The sequence below is a fragment of the Centruroides sculpturatus genome, unplaced genomic scaffold (genome assembly GCF_000671375.1).
Source record: "Centruroides sculpturatus isolate CEXI.00-Female unplaced genomic scaffold, Cexi_2.0 scaffold454, whole genome shotgun sequence".
NCBI lineage: Eukaryota > Metazoa > Arthropoda > Arachnida > Scorpiones > Buthidae > Centruroides > Centruroides sculpturatus.
In genome coordinates, this window is record NW_019384681.1 from 341,227 (window position 1) to 364,455 (window position 23,229).

The window sequence follows — 23,229 nt, forward strand, 5'->3', positions numbered from 1 at the left end:
TTTAAAAAATATTTTTGATTTATTTAATATAATATTTCAGCATAATTGACAATATATCTGATAAATTTATACAAGAAAATATATTCTTTTTCTTGACAAGCTGAAGTCATTTACTTTATATTAAATCATATAAATGAGATAAAATAAAGTACTGTTTAAATTATTTTAAAATATACTAAGATACATAATTTAACAATACTTTAATTAAACAGTACTTTATTGTCTGATTAATTTACATCAAAGTAAGATTTTAGTTAGAAATTAAAATTTTAACTGTGTAATTGTACAACATTTCTGTTTATTTAAGTTTATTATATGATATGTTATTATTTACTTACACTTATATAATTTATATTTATTTACAAGCTTCATAATTAGAACTACTATTAAACTAATTAAGTGAAATAATATATTATTTACATATACAATATATAACGTAAATATTACAAATATAATATGTATAAACCTTATCTAATGGAAAATTTTATTGTAAATTGAAATAAATAATGGAAATAAGTTTAATTGTTTTTAATAGTAATAATTTTAAAGAAAGTTTCTTATCAATAAAAATTATTAGAATTATGTATAAAATTGGCTAGTAATAATTACCATTTTAAAAATCAATTGCATATAAAAATATGAGATTAAATATGCTGCTAAATTTTAACAACTTACAGGTGCAACTATTTTGTATGATAATTTGAAATAAATATACAGTATTTTGGCTTATTTAATAATAATAAACATTAACTAATAAAATTATAAGTTGTTATTTAAAATTAAAGTATAAAATACATTAATTAAAAAATTTTTAATAAAATTTTATTTTGGGTTGAATGTAGTTTGTCTGTATTTAGAATAAAAATATATATATTTTTTTTACTTTATTGTTTTATTATTTTACTTTAGTAATGAGTACAATTTTATTTTTTACATTTTGAAGTTCAGATCATACATCCGAATTTTCTTGATTTAAAAAAATATATGTATAGTAAGAAAGAGAATCTGTAGAATTCATTTAATTGTTATTGGAGAATTGTTTTTAATACAGTTTTAGGATAAATATTGAGGAAACATGGTTTTTCATTGAACATTATTGCAATATTCAAAAACTACAAAAATCTTTAAAATTAAGCTTAAATTTATAAACATTATTATAAATTTATTTTTCTTTAGGAAAATGATCTTTTGTATCATAGTATTTAAACTAGAGATGAGCAAATACTCAAATACTAGAAAATGATTTGATATCTCAAATATTGCATTAGTGAAAGATAAATCTGATTATTATGAAATACAAATGCTTTCAATATTGCACCATGATTACAGTCAGTGTCACAGTAGTGTATCCCAAAGTACCCAAAGGGGGCTAATTCAAAAACTAATTATTTGAATAGTTAATAAGTAAATTTTATTAACATTTGAATGATGATTATATTGCAAATTTTCAAAATTTGCTCTATATGAATACAACAAAATAAATTATTCACAAACAACAAAAAACTTTTCTACAGACAAATTAATACCAAATCCACTACTGATGTCCAACATAATGACATGCCAAGTAAAGAAGAAGTCACAAATTATTGGTCTTTGGTCTACTACTGTCAAACACAATGATGATACAGACTGGATCAAAAAGGAGAGCAAAGACATGCAGGACACACCTAGTAAGCAGAAAGCACACAACTGGACAACACCTGGTATAGACAACAGCAATAATTTTTGGTATAAAAAATTCAATCCTGTACCAGGAACTAGCTAAACATTTAACACATATCATCAACAATCCATAACATATGCCAAATTTTCTCACACTAGGCATCACCTACATGAAACAAAAAACATTAATAACAAAGATGCTGCACAGTACAGACCAATTACATGTTTTCCAACACTACAAGATTCTTACCTCTTGCATTGCAAACAAAATATACAATTATATTGATTAATACAACATTCTTACAGAACAACAAAAAAGGCTGCTGTTGAAACCACAAAGGTTGCAAACAAATACTACTCATTGACTCTGTTTTCCTATGACAAGTTCATAAGCAACACAGAAGTATACACATGACATACATTGATTACAGAAAAGCATTCCACAGTGTCCCACACACTTGGCTGCTGCACAAACTTCACATCTATAAAATTCATCCCCAACTCATTAGTTTCTTTGGTTTTACCATGATTCACTGAAGAACAAATTACTTCTTAACCACCATAACATTTACATAAAAAGAAATCTAATATACATTAAGTGAGGAATTTTTGAAGGAGATTCCTTCAGTCCTCTTTGGTTCTGCCTTGCACTTAACCCTTTAGCTTACACATTGAACAAAACACAATATGGTTACAATATCAGACACAACAAAACAACACTGTTCACATTATCAGATCTTGTGTAAATGGATGATATCAAACTTTACACATACACACAGAATCAGCTTCATTATCTCTTACAAAGTACACACACATACTCAAATGATATAAAAATGGAGTTTGGTCTAGACAAATGCAAAATACTTCATATTGAAAAAGGAATTCTGAAGAAAGGAGACTGTACTCAGAAGTTGAGATATTATTGAATCCATGGAAGAATGCAAGTTTCACAAATATTTACAATTCCAACAGACCAAACTTACATAACATGCATAGATAAAACAAAAATTAACACTCAAACAGATTATATGCAATACTAAAAACACACCTAAATGCAAAACATACTATTAAATGTATTAGTACCTATGTTGTCCATGTATTCACTTTTACTTTTGTGTTATACAATGGACAAGCACAGATCTCAAGCAACTCCAAAGGAAAACAAGAACAACACTTACTAAGTGTAAACCATATCACCCAAAATCATTCATAGAAAGACTAACACTTCCTCATAAAGAAGATGGCTGTGGTCTGACTAACTAATATAGTTAATCTGTACTACAAATAGTACTACAAACAAATACTGTGGGAGTTTTTCCACACAAAACACAAGAATACATAAAGCTATAACTCTGGCAGACAGTATGATGGAAGTGCCATGTGTTGCAAATATGCAACACACTCATCAAAAAACCCAGGCTGTATGTTGCAGAAATGGAATACACACTATATATTAAAATCTGAAATCTGAGCAAATGCTAGTTATATAAATACAGTATAATGGAAATAGTTAAAGCATGGCCTGTGGGAATAGATATACACTTGGTCTGGAAAATTTATTTTTTATGATAAAATACAAATAGGAAGTAAAAATAATAAAATCCATGGCCGGCGTTATTTACATTTAATACATTTTTTGTGAACTTTTTAAAAGTATTGCTGATGGTGAGAACGGCGAAAAGAAGGACAAATACAAAGTTTTTAGCTTTGTTAATAGTCGAATTTATATTTTTTATGTATTAAATGTAAATAACGCCGGCCATGGATTTTATTATTTTTACTTAAAATGTATTATTGTGAATATGGCAAGATCACCAGAGGACGCTTTACGTGTTTTTACATATTGTTACAGAGGTAGTAGCCTCAAAAGGAAGGTCGCCTCTGTGATTTTTTTGTGAACTTTTTAAAAGTATTGCTGATGGTGAGAACGGCGAAAAGAAGGACAAATACAAAGTTTTTAGCTTTGTTAATAGTCAAATTTATATTTTTTATGTATTAAATACAAATAGGAATTTAATTTTTTCTCTCATAAAATTTGAAAAATAACAACATTTGGCTCTTCTAATGTTTTACTTGCACAATGAATGTAAATTAGTACAATATCTCATAAAAATATAAAACACAAGAGCAAATATTCAAGAAACAAAACTTCATTTTCTCTCATTGAATGTAAACAGTAAAAAAATCCCAGCAACAAGTTACTTAACTTTCCTGGCAAGATTTGGTGATATCATCTGTTATGATATTTTATATTTTTAACTATTATAAAATGGCAAAAAGCTTAATTTTGAGGGTAGAGATGGGTTCTATAAAAAAAAACTTGTAAATGCTAATAACAAGTAAAATCGTCTGCTCGAGATACATATGACACCCTTTATCTCCCCACTCCCTCAACTTTTAATCACCAAAATTTAATAGCATCAATCCCCCTAATAAACAAACCTCCCTGCAAAATTTCAGAAATTTTCAACAAAAAGCACAAGAGTTATTAAGCTTCAAAGAGGGTGAGCAGAATTATGCCATACATACAGGAAAAAAACCCCAAATTTTTTTGCATTTCTCAATGTTTCAAGGTTCCCTGAGTCCAAAAATGTAAAAATCTTTTATTTGGTCATTTTTTAACCAATTGCAATACTTTCCCTCTGTTATATATAACAGCCATGAAAGTAAAAACAGTAGGAGTATTATATCAGTGATTATTCTATTTCTCTTAGATTTGTATTGGTCTATTTATACAACTTTAAATGTGATAGAAGTTATGTTGAATTCAAAAGCTGATGAGCAAACAAAATGGCATAACATGATCAGAAAAAACATCATTCAGGCTATGTATTGCAATTTTGCAACATGCCTAAAATTTGAGAAAAAAAATTTTTTAACAATTCAGAAAAAATTTTATTAAATAGCCATCATATTTGTGCTGTTTTGTTCAAAAAAGGACTATGGCCTAGGGTAATAATTTATGGCCCATTATTACGGTGATTAATTAATGTGTTAAAACAATTCTTAGGCATATTTAAAAAACAATGAATAATAGTATCAAGTTTAGTAAAAATATACTTTTAACTGAAATTTTGTTCACAATATCAATATACAGTAATGGACAACTCAATATTACTATATATAGTAAAATCCCCTTATATTTGTGATGACAAATCTAAAACAAGGTAAAAATGCCTTCATTTGGTATTTGGACCCAAAGAAAAAAAATCCACAAACTGGATTTTTCTCCAAGTCTATTATCGTAATCCATTAGATCCATTGATTCCACTAGTATAGTAATGCACTTTTCAATACGGACAAGTCTGTAATAATGAGTAATCATGATAAAATGGACTTTCGTTATAACCTGGAGCACCCGTACATTGACACACTTCCCCTTTTTTTTGTTTGGATTGTTCTCTTCCTAATGGGGCCCCAAATTTCATTAACAACAAACAATTCATGACTTCTAGATAGCCTATTCTGCAAATATAAAAGAAACTAATGAATAATATTTGTCCATTGTCCCATATAACTATTTTTTTATAGTTATTTATTTATCATACATTGACCAGAAACAAATTCCTTGTTTTCAAGTTCAAGTGAGCACTGAGTGCAACTTGTGCCACCTTGTGGGAGTGCTGATCTGATGTTGAACCATAGTTTGAAGCTTCTTGCATAATGTATGGTTCCCTTTTTTCATAGCTTGTGCCGCTGGTTATAATGAACCAATTTCTTCAGTTCTATGGGGGTCTGTTATATTGAGCTTTTACCATATTAAAGTTAGATAAATTTGAATTATTACATATTGTTGTAAAATAAACATGCTTTTAAAAAGCCTAGAAACAGTTTTATTAAACTTTTCGTAATAGATTTTAAAGGTTTTGAATAAATATTTGTTCATTTAAATAGATCTGATATAAGATAAACTTTGAAGAGTTTTTGATAACATTATAATATTGATTTCATAACAGTATAAAATATATTTACTTGTCATTGAAAGTTTTTTGCAAAAATCACATCAAAATATTTAAAGAAAACAGTTTTTAAAAGTTCCAAAATTTACCTTACTAATTTGGACAGCACCACCAATGAAAACATTTACCACTGGTAATTTAGGTTGTAATTAAGTTACAAGTACATAAAAATGTCAAATTTCAGTTGAGATGTATTCTTCACTCTACTAAAAGAACTTACAAAAATAATCATTCTTAAACTTTTAAAACATTTTTTATTTTATAATTAGGCCTTGATCAACTAAACAATTAATATTCTGATGGCTCTATTATTTGATTAATTACATTTGCCTATGAATATTTCATTTTCATATGATGTGGACAGTATGAATAAAGCAATGAAAAAATATAAAAATATGAACTTTGAGTGATAAAAATTGTTCTAAGAAATTAATAAGAAAACATTAATTTTCTTAAAAAGTACATAAATAATAATAATTTTTTGAATTAACTGAATTGAAATTTTTTCTTTCTTAAATTTTGAAAATTGAGAATTTTTTGTAAATTAATTGGGTTTAATCTTGGATTGTAGACATATTTTAATTAAATTTGGTTATAAAAAAATATTTAATTATTGATATGTTAATATTTTATTTTCAAATTGGTAAAAATAACAGTAAATTAAGAATATATACTATATAATTTAAACTTTTAAAAAATTTTTCTATTTCATTTTATGTGATATAAATAAAATGTTATTTATTTATTTATTTTAGGTTTTATAAATTATAATCCAAATAATTTACATTCCATGGCACAGTTGCCTGGTAAGTTTTGCTCTGTATACTTTTTTGTATTTATATTTATTAGTTAAATTATATTAGAGAATCCAATAGAGAATATTTCAGTGAAAATCTATATATTATAATGCATAAGAATAAAAATAAAGTTTTTATAAATCCATAAAATTTTTAAATAAAATCGTTCAAAATCATTTCATCATTACCTCTGTTATAATTAATGCAATAAAACCTGATTAACATTAATTTAAAATAATACATTTTATAACATTTTTTTACAGAATTTATCACTTAAACTAATGCATGCGTTAGTATACAAAAAATTATGAATATACAAATTTACATTAATAACTAGTAGCTATGAAACAAAATATAGAAAAAACAGTGTACAATAAAATTTTGTAAAATGTTGATAAAATGCATGTAAAGTAAATAAATGCATTAATTATATATATATATACATATATATAATGGATTAATTTGCATATATATGAATCCATTTAACATATTCAAGATATATTTCTTCATATTTTCGTTTTGTATTAAAATACATGTTAATAGTTAAACTTAATGCTAACTGTTTGAAACAAACAGTTTCAAACAGTTTTCATTGATAATGATTAAAAATTGTTATTTCAATTGAGAAATATTTGTCATTTAATTTTTTTTTTTGTTATTTATATTTTAAAATTGTTTTTGTTCTGCTGGTAATAATATATTTAAATTTGACATTTAATGTGAATTATATTGTAAGAATTTAATTATTTTTATCAGTAGATGAATATAGAATACAACTAATATGTACTATTGAAAATATGTTTAGAGGCATACAGTACAGCCTCGATTATCTGACTCGACTGGGGTTGGTCAGATAATTGAAAAGTCGGATAACCGAAAAGTATGAAAAAATCCATTATTAGTGTAGTATATTATTATATCCCATGTAATTAGTATATTAGTATATTATTATATCGCTATTAATCTACTTCGCGTTGAATTTTCACCAATGTTAGGCTTAACAAAAATTTTTTTTAATAATAGTCGTCGCTATTGTATTGTTAAAAATTAGAAAATTAAGCCTCATTTAAATACTGGCTCCCTTTCATGATCGAATGAGTGTTGCCAGCTAAAACACGTAAAAATAATATTAAAGTAGCCAAGACATAGCCAAACATTGTAGCGCCACATCACTAGCAGACATTTGAAATTTGCCGACTAGGACGGTCGGTTAACCGAGGTGTTGGTTAATCGGGGGTCGGATAATCGAGGCTCTACTGTATTTGGCTTTAACAGTTTATTGAGTAAGTATTCTAATAATGCTATAATAACTGTTTTGATATTGTAATTACTGCTACTTTTATGTTGGCTGGGTTTTTTTTTTTCCTTCAAATATTTTCTGCTTGTCAGATTTGAGCATTTTACTTATAAATCTCAATTCTGTTTAAAGTCTTATTTTAATGTGTAGATAACCTTCCTGTTAATATTGAAAATATTAATTAAGTACTGGAAAATTAATTAATGGCGTATAGAAAATATATAAAATTAAACAGCATACTATATTCTAACATAATATACTTGTAAAAATAAATCAAACATTTTTTGAAACAGTTGATCAGTTAAAATATGATCAAAAAAACCTTCCAATGAATAAGAAAGAATTGAATTATTGTGATGAGATTAGAAAAAAGATGTTATCAATTAAGATCTATAGCTGTGGTGATGATTGTTTAAATTACATTGTTAAAATATAAACAAAATTTGACAATAATTATTTTATACCAATTTGAATACGTTAATTTTGCATTTTAGAGATATTTTTACACTTGCAATACTTCTACTTATTTTAATCTTAATAAAGTAGTTAATAAATTTATTAAATGTTTTAATTCTTCATTAAGTTTATAATGGCTACAATTAAAGTATTTGAAATTTTAGTTTTGTTTTGTTTAATTTGTTAAAATGGTTAATTCTCTTATTTTGAATGCTTTTACTTTATTCTTTATTTAAATAATTTTAAGTTTCAAATATTAAGTATATTTAAGAACTTAAAATTAACATGTGAGTTTTTAAATTTAATAGTCTAAAATCTGTGTGCATAAATGCAATTGTTATAATATTTTTTTTTTTTTATTAAATATGAACTTTTTGTTTTATTCTGAAAGTATCTGATGTACTGACGCAGAGGTTTAGAAAGCTATGAAAAATGTTTTAAAGTAAATTATGATATTTGAGGCGGAGCATTAGTGAAATCTCTTCTATGTGGCTTACAGAATTGCATTTGTTCTCAAAATCTGTTCAATTGATTTTGATAAAACTTTGTCATTTTTATTAATTAATATGAAGAATCCAAAAATGAAATAAAAAATGGGGGTTTACGAATGTTTACAAGATAGAAGGTCCTAACAAGAGCATGTGTGATAAAGCAATATTGTACAAAATTGAGCAATGCCCCTAGGTCACTAGCATGTCTTCCATGTGGCGTACAGAACTGAGTTCATTCTCAAAATGTGATTGGCCAATTTTGATAAAACTTTGCCATTTTATATTGATTGCAATGAAGAATCCAGGAGTTTAATAAATGTAAATGTAGAAAATAGGGATCCATGATTTCGTTTTTTATATAAAGCAGGGTCAAAGTGACAATGTTTGTGTTCCTTAAGCATGCCTAACAGAATTTAGGGGTCAAATAAAAAAAAAACAGCATTGCATACACCTAACAGAAAATAGATGCAAAAAATGAACAGAACACAAGAACAAAGCAATTGGCATTGATTGCTTTGTTCTTGGATTGCCTCTCCATGTCATAAAGTGCAAGGATTATTTCTGTGCTTGGCCAGTGCAAGGTTCACATTTCCCATGTCTGACAGGGTGTGAGGATCACATTTCCTATGTCTGACAGGGTGTGAGGATCACATTTCCTATGTCTGACAGGGTGTGAGGATCACATCTCCCATGACTGGCAGGTGCAAAGATAGCCTCTTTTGTAGCAGAAAGTGCAAAGTTTGTCTGTCTGTGACTGTCAGATACAAGTTTTGCCTTTTCTGTATCTAACAATTTCAAAGATCACTTTTTTCTTTCTGGCTCCATCTCATTTCTATCACGATACAACAGTCATGCAATGTCCTAGTTACATTTATAGACTTCTACATTTTTATAAAATTATTTAGGTCTCTATTCAATATGATGTGATAAATAATATCAATGATATAACTAAAAAATTTTTAAATTTTTGTTTGATAGCATTTCTATAATAAATGAAAATCAATAAAATATGTCAGTTGGCATAAATTTATTTATGGAAATACATAATAAAATATAATTATTGATTTATTGTAATTTAATTATACTTTGTAATATATACAGCTCTTTGACATTTATGTATCTATACAATAGATACATAAATGTCAAAGATAATTACCAGAATCCTAAAAATTTTGAAAATTAAATATTGAACTCAACAATAAAAATAATAATGTCATTCACAATTCAGTAATAGCTAAAGTTTGAAAAACTTTAGTTTCAAACTTTAGCTATTACTGAAAAATCAATTTTATAAATTTTTCCAGAAAATTTGTTTTATCACTAGATCCTTCATACTATAATGGAAAAGTTTAGAAGAAAAGCAAAGGTTTTTTCTGCTGTATCCCACATAATTTTTCCTTGTTGTTATATCTCAAATTTGTTTCAATATTAAATTAAATTTAAAAAAATACTATGAAATGAACACATATAAATAAGATGAAATTGACTTAAAAATCCAAGAATGTAAATCATTTTCCTTTTATAATATTTACATTACTTATGAAGTTTTTGTTTACAGATATTTTTGTACATTGATAAGCTCTCAGATTTTGCAGATAATTGCTAATTATCCAGTTTTATTCCAAGATAATGGTCATTATCATTACAAATAAAACATAATTATATATAATCACAAAGTTTGATGTATTAATAATAATCCAATTTATATATTATCATATATGTCACATATTACAATATACTATGTTTCATTTGATGACAATTGTGATAAGCAGTCAGCACTAACAACAAAATAAACATGCCATTTAACCACTAAATCAATTTCCTAAGCCAGTGTTTCTCATCCTCTAATGAATTGTTGCCCCTTCAATAAAATCGTTACGTAGTATTGCCCCCTTCACTTCAAAAAAGATTTTGTTTGTTTTATTAATTTATTTGATAATTATATACTTTGTAAAAAATTAAACATTTATTTACTCAGAATACGTATTAGATTTTGATATTATTAACAAAATTAAAATTAAGCACTATTCGCTGTGAATCCCCGCTGCAAGCTTTGAAATTTTGATGCTGAGGACCGAGGCTAATGCCAAATTCATATTGTAATGAATAGACTAGGGACTAGTATAATGTTATTTGTTTAATTATTGTACGATATAACGAATAAAATATCTAATTATTCTTAATATAATGCTTCACTATATTGCCCAGAAAATTGTTTTTTGCCCCCAAAATATAAATTGTTACTAATTGCCTCCAACATGGAAAAACGCCCACATGGGGCGATATTGCCCCTGTTGAGAAACACTGTCCTAAGCAAATTATTGTGGTATTCAAATGTTAAACAATGGTAATGATTGTGATTCTGAGTCTAATTTCATTTCAAAAGTAGTTTAAATAGACAAATTTAATTGTTAGAAATTATAATGTTGTAACAATTACTTTTAATCTACTCCTTATACATCTAAAATTTCAACTAATAAGTAATTTATTTCATAAATTTTTAAGGCAAAACTTACATTTCTCTGCACATAACTTATGGACTATCTGTGTTTAAAAGACAATTTAAAAGGAATTTTATTATGTAATGGTGTTATATGCTAATTTTAAGTTTCAATTACAAACTTGATCTACAGAGCAATAGCTGCTTAATAAGTATAGGACAGGTATGGCCCACATATGGCCTGCGGGCCAGATCTGGCCCGTCTAATGAATTTATGTGGCTTGCGATCAATCTTTCAATATTAGCTACGCAAGTTCAAATAGCTTGATGAAAAATTCTGATGCCTAAAAGAAAAAAAGAGAAAAAAAAAAGGTCAACAACTCACTGTGCGCTTGGAGTTAACCCTCCATTACAAATCTCGTAAGTATAGCATAGTGTAGAAAATCATAAAAAAATTATTAATTTAAAAATTTTTATTCTTAAACTTTGTATATTTACAATATTTCAAAATAAAATGTTTTTCATTGGTGAGTTAATAAATAAAAATAATAGTATGAAAACAAAATGAAATAGTGTACTTATAATAGTACTTACAAAAATAATTTTATTTAGAATATCTTAAACTGTATTTCTAAATGTGATTTTATTATGCCAGATAATTTACTAATATTTATATCAGTAAATCTTGAATAAGTCATACTATGATTAGATTACAATTAATTTTGAATGATGATCAGAAAATGAAATATATATATAATTACTGTACTTGTATTATTATGGAAATATTTTGTATTTTTTTTTTCATGTTTTTAAAAAATATGTAAACATTGAAGAATTTTTTCCAAAGTACATGCTAAGAATACCTGTATTATTGAAGGATTTTCAAAAAAATAGAATTAACTGGTTTATTTTAGTTTGAAAATTGTAAAAAGTACAATTGTATTTATGATTTTAAAAAGTTCTATGTGTTTGCAATCAAATAAATTATTATTTCAAATTGAAAAATTCTTTAATACATGTTTTATTTAGAATAATACTGTTTGACAAAACATGTTTCTTTTCTATAAAAAAATTTTTTTAAATTTACTTTAAACTACATCGGACCTTCATTATAGCATTGCTCGCTATACTGCGCACTCAGTTATAGTGTGGGTGATGTTCGCAATGCGATAAGCTCAAACATGTTTATACAGATCCGTGCGGCATTAGTGAGTTGCGCATTTCATTGTTACTGCATATTGAGTAATTGTGTATGTATTGAGTTCCTGCATGTATTTTGAATAGTGTTTAATTATTGTATGCATGATGAGTAAAAGAAAAGCTTACAGTGTGAAAGAAAAGCTTGACATTATTGCTAAAGTAAAGAGTGGAATTTCGAAAGCAAACATAAAAAGAGAATATGGCATACCTGAAGGAACTGTAAGGGGTTGGATGGATGGCAGAGGAGACAAAACTGAAATCATTTATTGATAAGCTTGACTAAGATCTGGACTTACTTGAAAAAGAAAAGACTTGGAAAAAATCAAAATACACCACACTCTCTTCAACCTTAAATGACCAGTAAAATATTTTTAAAATACTACAAACGTTTTCAACCGTTATTTCCAGTCTTCTTCAGGCAGAAAGTTCTGAGATTTGAATATCCGTTGTGCTTGAAAAAAATTTAAATTATTCTTAGAACGTATGAACCAATGTGTATAGACATTCATACTGTGCGTGCGTACTACGCATAGCTTATACAAATGAAATAATATATTTTTTAACACACACATATAAAAAACCGTGGAGATCCTGATTAAATAGGGTCTTCCCGTTCATAGTAGAGCTTCCAAGCGTTGGAAATATTAATAGCATCCTTGGAGTCGATGCAGTTATTGTGTAGCCCAGCTTTGTATATTTCGAGAGTTTCCAGCAAATGTATGTTCTCTTCGGCTTGATATATTAATTACAGTAGAACCTCGATTATCCGCCCCCCGATCAACCGACCCCTCGGTTAACCGACCGTCCTAGTCGGCAAATTTCAAATGTCCGCTAGTGATGTGGCGCTACAATATTTGGCTATGTCTTGGCTACTTTAATATTATTTTTACGTGTTTTAGCTGGCAACACTCATTCGACCATGAAAGGGAGCCAGTATTTAAACGAAGCTTAATTTTCTAATTTTTAACGATACAATAGCGACGATTATTATTTTAAAAAATTTTTGTTAGGCTTAACATCGATGAAAATTCAACGCAAAATAGGTTAATAGCGATATACTAATATACTAATATACTAATTACATGAGATATAATAATATACTACACTAATAATGGATTTTTTCATACTTTTCGGTTATCCGACTTTTCAATTATCCGACCAACCCCAGTCCCCAATTAGGGCGGATAATCGAGGTTCTACTGTATTTGGGTGTTATGCAGGTTCGCTCTTATGCCCGGGGTCGAAGCATAAGTACACAACAAGGCAGTGGTGCCCGTTATGTTCAATGTCATATCTGTGTTCCCGTAGACATTGAACATAACAGGGGACCACTGCCCTGTGTACTTATGCTTCAACCCCGGGCATAAGAGTGGACCTGCATAACGCCCAAATAATTAATATATCAAGCCAAAGAGAACATATACGTTTGCTGGAAACTCTCGAAATATACAAAGCTGGGCTACACAATAACTGCATCAACTCCAAGGATGCTATTAATATTTCCAACACTTGGAAACTCTACTATGAACGGGAAGACCCTATTTAATCAGGATCTCCACGGTTTTTTATGTGTGTGTTAAAAAATATATCATTTCATTTGTATAAGCTATGCGTAGTACGCACGCGTAGTATGAATGTCTATATGCATCAGTTCATACGTTCTAAGAATAATTTAAATTTTTTTCAAGCATAATGGATATTCGAATCTCGAACTTTCTGCCTGAAGAAGACTGGAAATAACTGTTGAAAACGTTTGTAGTATTTTAAAAATATTTTACTGGTCATTTAAGATTGAAGAGAGTGTGGTGTGTATTATACCAGTATCTATTTACAAAGGTTGAAAAATCAAAATGTTGGCGATTGCCTCTATGCATGGTTTGTGCAAAAAAGAAGCAAAGATATTCCCGTATCTGGAACTGCTTTAAAGTTGCAGGCTGAAAAATTCCATTTAAGCTGAAAAGCAGGAGATTTTAAGGCTTCTGATGGTTGGTTGTGGCGTTGGCAAAAACAACATGGCATCTTCCAAATTTCCATTTCTGATGAAGCAAAGTCTATTGATATTGAAGGCACTGCAGAATTTTCCAAATAGTTCACAATTTTTATTAAGAAAGAAGGGTATACTGATACACAAGTTTATAACTGTGATGAGACTGCATTATATTACAGAATGTTGCCAAGTAAAACCTTAGATCTAAAAAGTAACCCACAAAAGGCAGGATTAAAACTAAGCAAGGAAAGGATAACAGATTTATTTTGTGTAAATAAAGCTGGTAATCACAAGTTGACGCCACTCATTATAGGTAAAAGTCAAAACCCACGATGTTTCAAGCCAATCAATATAAAATCTCTGCCAGTTGTTTATAAAAACAGCATAAACACTTGGATAACTTCTAACATATTTCATGACTGGTTTCACAATTTCTTTGTTCCCTCTGTGCGAAAATTTCCGAGAGGATTGAGTCTAGATCCAAAAGCTTTGCTTCTCTTAGATAATTGCCCAGCTCATCCACCGGCTGATAACCTTGTGTCTGACGATGGTGAAATAAAAGTAATGTATCTTCCAAAAAATACTATTGCTCTTATACAACCCTTAGATCAAGGCATTATTAGTGCTTTCAAAAGAAATTACCGAAGAGAAATGATGAAGTCATTATTAGCATCAGACATTGACATCAACATAATTTTTAAAAAAATGGATCTCAAAGACGTTTCTTACAGTATTGGACTTGCCTGGCAGGCAATCACATCAGAGACAATTAGAAACTGTTGGAAAAAATTAAATGAATCTAATAATCAAGTTGATCTCAACCAAACCACAACACATTCAGATTCAGCTTCAGATAATATCTTCACTGAGGCTGAAATTTCTCGTATCCATGAAATATTGAATGAGCCAGAAATAGCTAATGATTCTTTGACTGATTGGTTAGATGTGGATGCTAAAGAAGATATTTGTCAGAATATGACTGATGAAATGATTATCGAATCCATTTGCGGTGATAAAGATTGTCAAGAAGAAACAGATGATGATGAAGAATGGGATAGATGATATACCGCCAATAACCAAAGAAGCAATAACAGCCATGGAAACTCTTATAAAATGGGCTGAATCACAAGAAAATATTAACAGTTTCAGGTTGTTGCAATTAGCATCTTTCAAAAGGGAAATGATACAGAAGTTATCAAAAAGCAAATAAACAAAAATTACTCACTTTTTTAAGTAATGTTTTGTAATTGAAATGATGTTGAATACATAGATTTTAGTCAAGTTATAGATAGTGCTTGTTTTTACATACAGTACTGTACCTTATGTTCATAAATAAAATAATACATATACAGTAGAGCCTTGATTATCCGACCCCCAATCAACCGACCCCTCGGTTAACCGACCGTCCTAGTCGGCAAATTTCAAATGCCCGCTAGTGATGTGGCGCTACAATATTTGGCTATGTCTTGGCTACTTTAATATTATTTTTACGTGTTTTAGCTAGCAACACTCATTCGACCATGAAAGGGAGCCAGTATTTAAACGAGGCTTAATTTACTAATTTTTAACGATACAATAGCGACGATTATTATTAAAAAAAATTTTGTTAGGCTTAACATCGATGAAAATTCAACGCAAAGTAGGTTAATAGCGATATACTAATATACTGATTACATGGGATATAATAATATACTACACTAATAATGGATTTTTCCATACTTTTCGGTTATCCACCCTTTCAATTTTCCGACCAACCCCAGTCCCCAATTAGGTCGGATAATCGAGGCTCTACTGTATAGTATGTATTTATTAATATGTATAACTATGTTGTGTGAATTTTAATAGAACACTTAATAAATAAATTGGTTTTTTTTATTAAAATACATAATATGTATGTAGTTGATGGGATGTTTCAATATATAGCTCAAATCTAAATTTATTATGTCGCCACCGCGCCGCTCGGTATAATGCGGTTCACCTTATAATGTGGGTGTAGTTTCCTGCCCGACATGCACATTATATCGGGGGTCCACTGTACTAATTAAATTAAATTAATAAATTATAAGTAATTATCAAATTACATGTATTGATTCTTTAGTCTAAAACAAACATTAAGAGAGATATTATATATTAAATATATTATGAAGGACTTTGGTTTTCCAGAATCCTTATATTGCTAAGCTTATTATTAGAATTTTAAAACATCTGTAGAAAAGAAAGCAGATCAGAATTAATTTAGAGGAAAAGCATTTCACTCTAACATCTTATATCTACAATTTTTTTTTTTTGGAAGACAGTAAAAAAACTTATATGGCAAGAAGCAATATTAAAATGAAACAAAACTATGTTTTGAGATTTATGGAATAATAAGAATATGAAAGTTGCAGGAGTATACTGGCATGGTGATTCTAAGGGCCAGATGTTGCAGTGAATATATGGCACTGCATGGAGAAATAAGGATGAGCTGAACATTTATTTCTTTGGAACTTGTGATCCCTTATTGGGATACTGTACACCCCTGGTGCTCTCAAATTATCTGATGTGTCTTGTTCTACTTTGGATCCACCAAAAGGTCTGTTCAAAAAAGGATTGCTGAACATAAATATGGCATTGACAAAAAAGACACACCACTGCCCTGTCAACGTATGCCACGGACCCCAATGTAAGAGCCGACTTAAATAACACCAGTCTTATAAAAAAATCATTCAAAACAGACCACATCAGGGCCTTGGAAATCCTTGAGATTTACAGAGCAACCAAGTCGGGGATTTGTATAAATTTCAAAGATAGTAACGTAATATCTTATACGTGCACTATAATTGTGATGAGCATCTGCACTGGTAATTATATATTATTCCTTGGAAGATGGACCACATCATTATTATGGAAGACTTCTATCTACTTAATTAATTCAAAATCTTTGCTCTTTATCAAAACACTTACTAAAACACCTTTTCTTGCAGCCGAAGTTTATAAGAGAAACTTTCTAACGTTTTCGGTCTTCGCTTCGGCTGCAAGAAAAGGTGTTTTAGTAAGTGTTTTGATATTACAGTATGCAGTCTCGAACGATTTGCAATTCTTTTCTCTTTATTACATACTGGAGAAAATTTAATTTTGTATTCAAAAATGTTATATATTCTTAACATTTCATATTTAGAATGACAGCAAACATGAAGATCTTGGTTAAAGATCGAAAACATTAGTTCAGTGACTATATTTATTTCATACCGGAAATTTAAAGTTTTTGGATGTGGTAATTTCATAAAGGTTCATTGAGAGTGTTTAAAATATAAATTTAAAACTGGAAAACAAGATAAAATTTTAAAATTCCACAACTCTTTTATTAAAATAAGACACTCTACAATTGATAACTGGTGCAATGTACTGGTAAGCAATAAATAACAAATGTTTTCATAATGAAAACGTTTGTTGTAGACTCTCTTATTTTATTGTTATCCCAGTGTCATATGCAGATTTGAAATCTTTTATTGTTCCAGCACTAAGTATATCAAACAAAACTTTTACTATCCAGTAAATAATTTTATTGTAAATTCAATAAACATTTTTGATTTTACAAAAGATTTTCAGGTCAACAGCATTCTAAATTGGAATGCACAGAACTAATTTCAAATTTTTTTAAATTATTGGAACAAAAATACAAATATGTATATTTTACATATAAAAATGAACAAACAAGATTTGGTTCCCTTTTAAGATATATAAAATTAAAACAGATACAAATATAAGAAATAAAAATATCACAAAAATAATATTAACTAACTCATGTTGGTATTGCCTGGTTTTTCATAAAAGCATTGCCAAGCATATGAAATGCTTTTTCTATTCTTAAAGTTAATGCAATTGTTTTGTATATTTCTAAAGCTTCTAGAGCCCTGATATGAGGATTGTTTGATTAATGTGACATTCTGAGGTCAGCTTGCATGCCAGTCTCTGTGGCATACATGAATAGGGCAGTGGTATGTTTTTTATTTGTTATATCATAACAATGCTCTTGTAACTTTTGCATATGGAATGCTTAGTTGACCCAATGTACATGTACTGTACATCAGATCCTTTTGGAATCTGTTGTTCCTCATCTGAATCCTGTCTACCCTTTGGAGCCCTATGTTTGTTACCTTGTCTTTTTCATTATATAGTAATTTCTATAACATGGAAACTCACTTATAGACTAACTTGATACCCATATTGTCAGCTATTTCCGTGTACAGTGTATGCAAATTATGGCCATACTCCACCACAGTGCATCTGGGTTTAGAAATGCATGATTGGTTTGGTTTGTTTGTGTTTCTTGGCACGAGAACCATATAAGCCAGGTGTGGCCAAACTTTTATCCTTAGGGGGCTACTTTTTTGGTAAAATGTAGTCTGCGGGCGACTATGAATATGGGCAAACAATTTTAGGATTTTTATATGCGCATGCGTTAACATTCATTTGCGTTGTTCATCAGGATAAATACAAACACTATGGGTATGTTGCACAGACAGTCTATTATTGTAAGAGTAAATTATCGAATTAAGATTTTTAAACATTAATTTAAGTGAAAGCAAATTGTTCAACTTTAGCTTCACGGGCTACTTTTAAAACCTTTGCGATCGACCGGTCGACTGCAGTCTGCATGTTGGCCATCCCTGATATAGGCTGATGTGTGATTGACTGTTGTTGGAGTAGGTGTGAGCCAAATTACAAATTGGTTCTCTTCTATACCCACGTTTTTTAGTTCCTGTATAATATTTTCCCTATTTGTATTGTGTGTAAATGCTTGTCTTGTAAGCAGCAATTTTATACAAAAAAGGGTTGGGACAAGTTTGTTGGAATGAATAATGGTAAACAGCCATTTTTGTAATAGATGCCAGTTTCTATGTGACCCTCACTGAAACTAATCTTAATATTTAAGAAGTGTGCACTTGTATCACTTACCTAGCTTAAGGGTTAGTCCATATGGGTTATTCATGTGTTGTAAAAATGCATTTACATCTGGCTCTGTTTTCCAGGGAACAAACAGGTCATTAACATATGTCTTGTAGACAGCAATGTTTGGTATGAATTAAGGTATGATTTTTTCTTCCAACTGATGTATGATCATCTCACACAGGTCCCCTGAAATTGGGCTGCCCATGGGCACTCTCCGCTTTTGTATGTGATGATGTTAAACTGGAATTAAGAAGCATAACACATCATGTGAGTGAGTTTTAAGATCTGTTGGTGGTGAGCTGTTTTCTGTAGTAAAAGATCCTTGAGAGTACATAAGCTTAGTTGTAACCTTACTGATGAATATAAGGAAACAAAATCAAACACTGTAATATGTGCTTTAGCTGTTAATTCAACCTGCTGTAAGATATCTATCAGTTATGTGGAGTTCTTGATAATGAATTTATAACCCTTCAAATGCTCCGATTCCAGATTGTATATTTTCTAACAGTTGTGTAGGTGATCTTGCTTTATCCACAATGGACCTAGGGAATGTGTTGGCTTATGTGTTTTTGCAAAGGCAAATAATTTCATGGTGTCTAGTGAGGCAACAACTGCTCTGTCCAACTTTAACTTGGCAAGGGTTGTATGTGTAAAATGTGTGATATGGGCTTGTAACCTGTCCACATGGCTTTCATCCAGAGGTTTACAGTCCATATCCATGATGTATTGATGCTTGAGAGAAAAAATTTGAAATTAGTTTTGCGCATTCCAATTTAGAATGTTGTTGACCTGAAGAAAATCTTGTGTAAGATCAAAAATGTTTGTTGAATTTACATTAAAATTATTTATTAGATTGTAAATGTTTTGTTTGATGTACTTAGTCATTGTTCCAGTTATTAGGAAGAACGTAATTTCATTGCAGCACTTGTTTGATCTAACTTAAAAATGTTTTTGTCTTCTTGATGGGTTGGCTTTCTTCAGGTATATTACTATATTAGAACTTTTTCCTAAGCCAAAGTTTAAATGCAGGATTGTTTCAAATTCAAAATTATCAAATTGAATTTATTTTTTATTTTATTTTTTAAATTAGTACTTTAATTAATAAAATTACATTTTGAATCTTCATTAATTATTAAAGTTGCTACTCTAAAATTATTCTTCGAAAAGAAAAAAAATTTGTGTAGTTGAAGAAATGTATTTTGTTTTATTTATTTGAATTGTATAAACTTCCTGAAAATTTAAATATTAGAAAAACTGCAGTTTTTTTTCTATAGATGAATTAAAAATTTTTCTTTTTATATTTAGTTTTTCTATTAAAATTATAGGTATAGTATGGGAAAGTAAACTATAAATTAGAAATATAAATATTTTTAATGTATGACTAGTAAGTTAGTGTTGGGCTGGCTTTTAAAGCTTAAAACTATCACAGTTTTAACTCAGTAATCAAATATCTCTAAAAATGATACTTTTAACTCTCATTCTTTTTATTCATACATTCAAAAAGTAAAAAAATAATGAAGATAGAAATCATTCTCAAAAATACCATATTTACTCGCATATAGGATAAGGTGTGACTTTAAAGATAAAAATAAAGAAAATTAGATTTATTNATAATAATATACTACACTAATAATGGATTTTTTCATACTTTTCGGTTATCCGACTTTTCAATTATCCGACCAACCCCAGTCCCCAATTAGGGCGGATAATCGAGGTTCTACTGTATATGAATTAACATTGACCAGTACTATTTAAATAAAACTGAATTACCGTATTTACTCGCTTATAAGACGATCTTGCATATAGGACGAGGAGTGAGTTTAAAGATCAAAATAAAGAAAATTAGACTTATAAATACAATTTAATTTTATTTTGTTTAGTCACAAATAAAATATCAAATGCGCGTATTAAGGCAAACAACCATATTTTCTTGACGCTATCACATTTTGTCTACACAGACTCACCCTTCAAAGCTTTCTTACAACTCTCTTCTTTTTCACTTTCACTCCACAAAGCATCGTCCTGTGATCTGTTAAGTGAATTTTAAATGCAGTATTTCTTGAATGACTTTACTATCAGCTCTTGAGGAATGCTTTTCCACACACCTGATACTCACACAGCAAAACCAAAAGATTATAATGTGTGTGACAGGAAAAAGTTTATTTTTAGTGATTCAGAATATGCAAATATTCATTAAAAATACCAATTTAACAAATATAAAATAACTACATTTATAATCATTGCTAAGTGACCAGCTATTTTCAGACCATCTCTTTGAAAGCAATATTCACCTTGACTTCAATAGCATCCTGCTATAATGGCAGCATGGTTCACAAAAATTATTGCAAAAATGCAAAGAATCCTTTGCTTGCATTATAGGGTGACATAGGTTTTTGAAGCAGTGAAAAATGAATAAAATGTCTTATACATGAGTAAATACAGTATTAAAATATCACTATAATATTCATCTGGATGAGAACACTAAGTTTTATTATTAAATTGATAATGTTGACATTATTATTTCATTTTCTTGCAACATAGACTATTTTATTTAATTTTCATTTGTAAAATTCAGTAACAGAGACATTTTTGAAAAATTATTATATAATGATTTTAAAACATTTCAGTTCAAACACAATGTAAAATTGGTCTTTTTTGGGTGGAATTTTTTGTCATTATATTTAAGTGAACAATACAATCATGCACAAACTTTTTCATTCGCATATACATATACTTGAGTTAAAAATGAGAACAATGTATATGTTACCGGTCAAATCCGATTTCAGGTCAAACTAGTTTGTCCTACGTGTGTCAGGATATACTAGTTTAGCCTAGGACAATTTAGTTTGATCGAAATACTTAAGGCTTAACTAGTTTGTCCTAGGCTGAAATGATTTAGAATTATTATTTAAGTCAGGCCTGGCCAACCCAAATTATTTTGCAGACCACTTTGATTAACATTACAATGGGCCACAATTTAGGCAAACATGCTTTTAAAAAAGTAAAACAAATACAAAATGAATAAGATTTCACTGTTATATCAAGAGTTTGTACTTGCACTTGCGCATTATAACAATGACACATGCAAATGTTCATTTATTTAATTGTTTTGGTATACACAAAAAACAGAAAATGAAAGTTTTAATACATATATAATGTTTCTTAGCATGCTACACAATTTAATGTGATGGGCTGTGGGTTGGCCAGGCCTGATTTAGGTATATTAATGGTTAAAATAAAATTAAAAGGCAATCAATTAGATGAACAATATTTATTCAAACATAGTCTACTTAATTATAAAAAACGGTATTGATTAGAGGTGACACAACACTTGTACAAAACTATAAAATATGTACTGATTAGCTTATTTTTATCAGCTTGTATTTTTTTTATTAAGCCATGCACTTTTAAAGGTAATTAACTTTTGAAAATATTTAAAAAATTCAAACGAAATAATAAAAATAATTTTTAGAGTCAAACTAAAATTAAAAATGAACTTATTTGTGCTTCTTAGTGTAACGTATAAAATATTTAATCTTTTATTTATGTTTACAGGGTGGGTTAAGGTGTACCTAGGTAACCCCAATGGTGGCACTTCGGACTGTTCATGCTCCTGGCGGACTCCTTTCGGAGGGGAGCCGCCAGCAGGCCACTCATTGTTTAACATCACTAATTATTGATTCACAGTAGTTCTTGAACAAAAGAAAAAAAGGAAACATCTACTAAAAATGTAGTTAACCTAACCAAACCAACCTAACCGAAGCATTGTCATTGGGGTTACCTAGGTACACTTCAACCACCGGGTGTACTGTGGTGGCATTTCGAATTACACAAAATAATTTTTTTTTACACTGGCACCTATTTGTAGTACATAAATCAGTTCAGCCTAGGTCAAACTAGTTAAGCCTAAAGTATTTAGGCTCAACTAGATTATCCTAGGCTAAACTAGTATGTCCTGACGTGCATAGGATAAACTAGTTTGGCTTAGGACAAACTACTTGGGCCTGA

The 23,229-nt window shown here is 29.1% G+C and overlaps 1 protein-coding gene across 1 annotated transcript in view; it reads left to right on the forward strand.

Moving 5' to 3' along the window:
• Positions 1 to 23,229, forward strand: part of LOC111626975 (cytoplasmic polyadenylation element-binding protein 4-like) — a 134,373-nt gene that overhangs the window by 26,868 nt on the left and 84,276 nt on the right. Inside the window, exon 2 of the mRNA XM_023370518.1 lies at positions 6,377 to 6,427. Within this exon, the coding sequence (XP_023226286.1) occupies positions 6,377 to 6,427 (51 nt within the window). The remainder of the gene's footprint in view (positions 1 to 6,376; positions 6,428 to 23,229) is intronic.